At 51.3% G+C, this 7,016-nt stretch overlaps 1 protein-coding gene across 3 annotated transcripts in view; it reads right to left on the bottom strand.

The window, feature by feature from the left end:
- The window catches only part of LOC118211221 (nuclear receptor coactivator 3-like), a 48,898-nt gene continuing 41,882 nt past the window's right edge, over positions 1 to 7,016 (bottom strand). For all 3 annotated transcript variants that reach the window (XM_035388239.1, XM_035388240.1, XM_035388241.1), the window contains 10 exons: positions 6,227 to 6,418; positions 5,283 to 5,507; positions 4,925 to 5,045; positions 4,328 to 4,499; positions 3,522 to 3,821; positions 3,268 to 3,369; positions 2,742 to 3,039; positions 1,619 to 1,799; positions 890 to 1,064; positions 1 to 207 (listed from right to left, as the gene is read on the bottom strand). In XM_035388239.1, coding sequence (XP_035244130.1) covers positions 196 to 207; positions 890 to 1,064; positions 1,619 to 1,799; positions 2,742 to 3,039; positions 3,268 to 3,369; positions 3,522 to 3,821; positions 4,328 to 4,499; positions 4,925 to 5,045; positions 5,283 to 5,507; positions 6,227 to 6,418 — 1,778 coding nt within the window. In that variant the 3' untranslated portion in view covers positions 1 to 195. The remainder of the gene's footprint in view (positions 208 to 889; positions 1,065 to 1,618; positions 1,800 to 2,741; positions 3,040 to 3,267; positions 3,370 to 3,521; positions 3,822 to 4,327; positions 4,500 to 4,924; positions 5,046 to 5,282; positions 5,508 to 6,226; positions 6,419 to 7,016) is intronic.

Genomic DNA, 7,016 nt, shown 5'->3' with positions numbered 1-7,016 from the left:
TGTGTGTGTGTCTGTGTTTGGGTGTGTGTGTGTGTTTGCGCATGTCTCAGTCTGACATTCAGAGGAATTCTGTCAGCACCACACTGATCCCTGCAGGCAGCCTCTGGTGGGCAGGCAGAGCAGACGTTGGCGAGAGACGCAGCTGCCTCTGCCCGTTCTGCAGGACTCAGAGCTCACACTGAGGAGTCACAGCCATCAGCAGTACTTCTGTGGGAGAGCAGAGGGACGGAGTCACCATCAGTCAGCCCTTTGGCATGTAACACATGCACACAGACTGACACTGGAGCTCGTAAACACACACAGACTGACACTGGAGCCCGTAAACACACACGGACTGACACTGGAGCCCGTAAACACACACAGACTGACACTGGAGCTCGTAAACACACACACTGATACTGCAGCTCATAAGCACACACACCGACACTGGAGCTCACAAACACACACACTGATACTGCAGCTCAAACACACACACACCGATACTGCAGCTCATGAACACACACACCGATACTGCAGCTCATAAACACACACACACACCGATACTGCAGCTCATAAACACACACACTGATACTGGAGCTCATAAACACACACACACTGATACTGGAGCTCATAAACACACACACTGATACTGGAGCTCATAAACACACACACACTGATACTGGAGCTCATAAACACACACACTGATACTGCAGCTCATAAACACACACACACTGATACTGCAGCTCATAAACACACACACACTGATACTGCAGCTCATAAACACACACACACTGATACTGGAGCTCATAAACACACACACACTGATACTGCAGCTCATAAACACACATGCATTTTCTCGAACAGACAAGCAGACAGATGGAGGAACGGACAGACAGACGGAAGGACCCACCTGCTCAGACCCCATAGGCATCCGCCCCATGGCCATGGGGTTCATGCCCATCTGCCCCTGCATTTGCCCCATATGCGCTCCATTCCCCCCGTTCACTGGCATGGACCCGTTCATCATCATGCCCCCGTATGAGCTGGGGTTGCCCTGTTGGGCAAGTTGCTGCTGGGGGTACATGCTGAGACAGAGAGAGAGAGAGAGAGAGCACTTTCACTCCCATGCATAAACAATGAAAGCACACATTCTTATTTACAAAAACAGAGCACATTTTCCCCCTCACACACCCACACCAAAACGGAGAAAACATTCTTTCGCTCAAACATTTTTCTTTCTCACTGAAATACACCCTCACTCACAGACAGAGAGCACACTCTCATTCACAGAGAGAACATGTTAACTCTCACAGAAACACACAGCACAATCTCACTCACAGAAACACACAGCACAATCTCACTCACAGAAACACACAGCACAATCTCACTCACAGAAACCCACAGCACAGCTCACTCACAGAGACACACAGCACATTCTCACTCACAGAGACACACAGCACATTCTCACTCCCATATGGAAACACAGAAAGAATTTTCTCACTGAAGACACGGTGCTCTCTCACTAATACGCAGAAACAAACAGTAACCACAGATAACAGTGTAGCATACAAGTATTGGGCACTCAACAAATGGTTTATGCTGTTAGTGTAGCATATAGCTGAAGAATAAGTCAACATACTTATTCCTGGCCATATTGCCCTGCGTCCAGCCCTTCATATCAGCTGACTGGTACATGGGGCCGCCCTGGGGGTGCTGTTGCATCATGGGATTCTGTGGAGGACCCAGGCGACCAGGCATCATATTGTTGGGGGGACTGCCAGCTGAGCGTGGAAATGAGGGGTCCCCCTGTTGGTTCATCCCTAGAATTACACAGAGAAATAGGAGGATTTTAGGAGGGCACAGCCAAGAAGAATGTTATATAAATTATATAAAATTATATAAAACAACAATTGCATCATATTTAACTTTACTTCTATGGTTATAAAATATATTTTTTTAAATTAAAAAAACATTCACACACACAGTCAATGCCACTATGCACAACACTATCAGAGACAGTGTTTCAGTCTATGCTACTCTGCTTCAGAGAGGTGAGCAGAAGACTACATTTGTTTTTTGGATTCAGTTTTAAAATCAGTGTCGAGCATGACATATTGGATAAAATGAGGAGAGATATCTGTAACCATGGTACCATGCACTACAGGATATGATGTCCAATGCAGCTAATAAGCAAGCACAGCAGACCCGTGGCTAGCACACATGGACTGGCTTCTTTTACCAACCATCAATTCACAATCATTATACATATGGCTCACTACAGTGACAAAACAGACATTCACTGCAGACACACAGACAGCTCTCTATAATGGTAGATAGGGACTAGGTAGCAACTGTAGTCAAGGCTAAGTTAGAACAGAAATTTAGAGTTGATGGAAAATTCCACCCAAGCCCGTGCTTCCTGACTTGCTCTGTAATTTTACCATAACCTTATATTGTGAATACAGGAAGAAAGGCACTACTACGCATTTCAGAACAATAGTTCAGCAGATGGTACACCGGTTAGTTTCCCCATGATTTTCAGTGAGTTGACTGCATGCACATGTGAAAGACGTCCACTAGATGGCAGAAGATAGATAGAACCCACCACATTCACATGGAGTGCCTCAAACACTGATATGAAGCACAGTTTGTACCCCTGAGTGTGACTTTATAACCAGAACATGTTCAGAACATTACCAGAACAGCCCACAGACAGACCCAGCAGAATACAGATGAGGCTGGGTGGGTAGGGAGGGTCTCACCATAGCTCCCTCCATAGGGGAAGGTCTGTTGCCCTGGCTGGTTCATTGGGGGCCCGGCCATGGGGGGGCCAGCCATGGGGGGTCCACCCATGGGGGGGCCAGCCATGGGGTTGTCCATGGCAGCGGGGGCGGTGACGTTCGGAGGGGGGCTGAACCCAGCTACAGCCTGCTGTTGCTGCTGCTGCTGCTGCTGCTGCTGCTGCTGCATGGCCATCATCATCATCCTCTGTCTCCTGATCTGGAGGTTCACCATCTCCCTGTTCCGCTGGGCAATCATCTGAGCATTCAGGAACCCAGGCTGACCAGGACAAGGGAGAACAAACCATCACAGGAGGCGACCACCAGCACCATTCCCACGCAGGACTCACAGTCAGCACAGGAAGCTGCATCACTATTCGCCACTTTTCAAAAACCCATTTTCAAGTCCTAATTGAAGTGCTGTTTCCTGTGCTGTGATCTAACTGCTGAATAAAACACTCTGAGGCACAGTTCCGTCTGCATGGCAGGTAAATGAGGGTGAAATTACCTGGGCGCTCATGCCAGGCTGCATGCCAGGCCGAAGCATCGGGCTTCCTGCAGGGGCATTCTCAATCTTCACCCCGAGACCCTGGCGAGTCTGGTTCATGAACTGCCGGGAGAGAGAGAGAACATCAGCCTAATCAGGGACAAGGGCCAATCACAGGCCAGGTTCACATGCTCACCCAGGTCAGGAGAGTGGGAGGGGCCTGGAAACAGGGGGCGGGGCAGGGGGAGGTGTCACAGGTATGACTGACAGCTCACCTGCTGGCCCTGCAGTCTCTGCTGCAGCTGCAGCCGCATGGGCTTGGTGGCGCTCATCATGCGCGGCTGCATGGCGCCGGGCCGCGGGTGCATGCCCTGCAGGGGGAAGGCGCCCGGCTGTCCCACGGGGCCCACCATGGGGCCGAAACCCCCGCCGCCGCCGCCCCCGCCCCCGTAGGCCGACTGCATGGCCATGCTGGGGGGGCCGGGGTAGCCCTGGCCGTACATGGGCCTCTGCTCCATCACCAGGGGGGAGTCCGGACCCCCAAAGTGCTCTGGGGGCTGTTCGCCACCCTGGCCCTGTGGGAGGGAGGGAGGGAGGGAGGGAGGGAGGGGGAGAGGAGACACCGTTATCACTCACTGGCCCCGGGGCGCTTCTGTCCCAATCACTCCCAGTCTGCTCTTTCGTTTATCCATTCATCCACAATCCACAGCAGCTTACGAGACCACTGTGACCAGACCCAAGCCTCTCATACGGCCTTAATAAGACCCATGTGCAGCGTAACGCAGGGATGGAAAGAGCGCTCGCTATGCGCAGCAGTTTCAGGTCTTACAGGTGGAGCGTCAGAAAGCTGGGTGGACCCCACCAGAGGCCTCGCCCACTCAGGATGCGCATCTGTGCCCAGCAAGACCTGGAACGGCTCAAAGTGCTGTGCACTGGGAGCTAATCACCACTGTTTCCATCCCTCTAATGCTATTAGAGCAGTAGGTGACAGCAGGAAGACGTATCCAGTGCCGCCAGGCCCGCAGCTCGTCTGTAACCGTGCCGACGGGGCCCTGCGCCTGGCGCGCCGCGAGCGGCTCACCTGGCTGATGAGGTCAGGGATGCCCAGCGCGCGGTCGATCTCCTCCAGCGTGATCACGTCCGTGTTGTTGAGCAGCGAGTCCAGCTGGTCCAGGAGCGCCCGCTCGTCGCTCTGCCCCTCGCTGGTGGACGGGGGCACCAGCAGCTCGTCCAGGGGGTTCCCGAACTGCCGCCTGAAACACAGCCGGGGGGGGGTCAGAGTGACTCTCCTCAGGGGGAGAGAGAACAGTCCTGCCTCTCCATACCCTCACAGACCAGAGGAAGAAAGCACGGCTGCTTCAGACTGCTGGCTTTGCATTTTCAGTGTTCACAGGACACCTGCTTGTCTGTACAGAGGTAAAGCTTCTAAGCATATTTTTATGAATGAATGAGACCCAAGAAAAAAGAGCCAAAAAGCCTTTGGTAGTACCAGAGCATAGTCTTCTTGACGGTTTGAGGTTTCAGTGATATAGGTGGATGTGTATACATATCCCTGTCTACCCTCCACCACACACACAAATGAGTTACCTTTAATAATGCAATGCATTTCTACACTGATAGTACCTGAGTCTGAGCTGTGGGCTCCCAGGTGGAGAACAGGTAACGGGAGAGGGCTTACCTGCCACGCCCGTTTGGGGGTCCCGGCTCCCCGCCCATCACAGCATCTGGCCACGAGGGGGACTGACTGGGGGGGCCCTGCCCAACGAAGGGCCCCATGCCCACATTCATTTCACTCGGTCCTGGGAAAAAGAAAAAATGCGGTCTATTAAAAATACATTTTTAACTGCAAGACTGATTAATACGGTCAGCCTGCAGGGGGCGACAGAAGCATCCCACCATCACCGCCATTATTAAAATTATTGTAACTACATGACCATTATCGTCACATGTAGATGAACTCTTTAGCTGGGAACACACCTAAAATAACAGCCTCACATTTTTAAAATGTCAGGGATGCCTTAAGACATTGTGCATACCCATATCCATCAGCTGCTGCTGTAGCATAGACCTGCTGCCCGGCACGCTGTTGGACCTGCTGACCATGGGTCCTCCCATCATGCCTTTGGGGCCGTAGTCCATTCCAGGGCGGACCATGGAGGGGTGTCCTACCGGCCCCGCGGGGCTCCCGCCAGGCCTCCCCCAGTCCCCCGAACCCCCCATGGGGGAACGCTGAGGCATTGCCACGCCCCTGTTCAGCATCGCTAAGGAGACGCACAACGCAAAGCACAGGGAATTCAGTGTTTGGCATCACTTGACTTTCAGCCATTTTCCAAAGTTTCATCAGCCAAAATTAATGGTCTGTCCACTTCAATTAACTCTGCACGTCAAACAAAAACGAGCATTTCAGTCAGTAGAACGTTTTTATAAATGTCCAAAAAAAATTGGAAGCAGCACACACTTTCCAAACCCTTTAAAAAAAATATGGCCATCAAGAAGGTGGAAATTCACAGCATTACACACTGCCTTTTACAACAAAATTTGGAAAATGCCCATTTTGGGAGAAAGAGAAATCTGTCCACAACACAGCCTGCCAGGTGACAGACATGAATATTAAACTGTGGAGCGCCTGGGCTCTTGTTGACTCATTCTGACAAGTGCAATTGCCAAATTAAATTTTCCCCCTCATTTCAGTCATGGAACTCTGTAGCGGTTTCAAAGTCGCTGTTGTGTTCACGGCGGTTTCCCTAAATGCTTTCGCCCGTGTCCCTCCGCTCGGTTTAGAGGGACGGCCTGATCCAGGCCGTGCCTGGGGGGCCGTGGTTCACCCAGCCACCCCCGGCAGCGCTCACAGGACTTCCACTCACCTTCACTAATTCTTTCACTCAAGTGCACACTTTGCAAAAACTTGGGAGAGAAGTTTCGGAGAGTTAACTGACATTAACGTTAAAATACCCCCCGTATGCGCGGTGCGGGTACCCACCCATGTTCCCGGGGACGTTGGCGGGCGTGCCGATCCCGCGCGGGCTGTCCAGGCTCTCCTGCTTGATCAGCATGGGGCACGGGACGCTGCGACGCCCTGCCAGTCCTCCACCACCAGGGGGCTTACTGTCCACCGACACGGCCCTCTGGAAGGGCGCCCGACTGGCAGGGACGGGCCCCGGGCTCCTGGAGCCTGGAGCGCAAGAGCGTACCAGCTTTAAACTGACAACATTCATCATTTATTCATGTCTCTATATAGCAGATGGCGGCAGTAAATATGTATCATACATAGTAGCGCCGTGCGTTTTAAATGACAGTAATAAACGATGTGGTGCTGCTTTGCTGTAACATTCTCATGCGCTAAGAAAGGTGAATGAAAGTATGAAAAAAGAGTTTTTTCGCACGCTTGGGCGAGGAATAAAACCGAATAATTTATCGACAAAATCAACACTCTTCGCTATGATGCCTTCATCAGCATCACCTCAAAACTCCAACTGAACTAACACTTCAGAACAAGAACGTCAGAAATGGCCATCAAGTTGAAAATAACCAAAAAAGAAGGTAAAACATAACAGTAAAAATAGAAAATGTTAGTTTAACAAACAACTACATTGATCTTTTTTAAATGTTCTGAAAGACCAAATCACTGTGTTCATGTGGTGCCAGACCTTGTTGCATAAGAGCACTTTTAACTTGTCCCCTTAAAATGAACATGATGTGAACCTGCACCCTTCTGGCGTCCTGTCCCTAAAGCCTTTCACTACGGCCCAGCTATGATACCTGCTGGCTAA

Source organism: Anguilla anguilla, chromosome 13, assembly GCF_013347855.1.
Source record: "Anguilla anguilla isolate fAngAng1 chromosome 13, fAngAng1.pri, whole genome shotgun sequence".
Classification (NCBI taxonomy): domain Eukaryota; kingdom Metazoa; phylum Chordata; class Actinopteri; order Anguilliformes; family Anguillidae; genus Anguilla; species Anguilla anguilla.
Note: the sequence above shows the minus strand (reverse complement) of the source record. Positions and strands in the feature narration are given on the sequence as shown.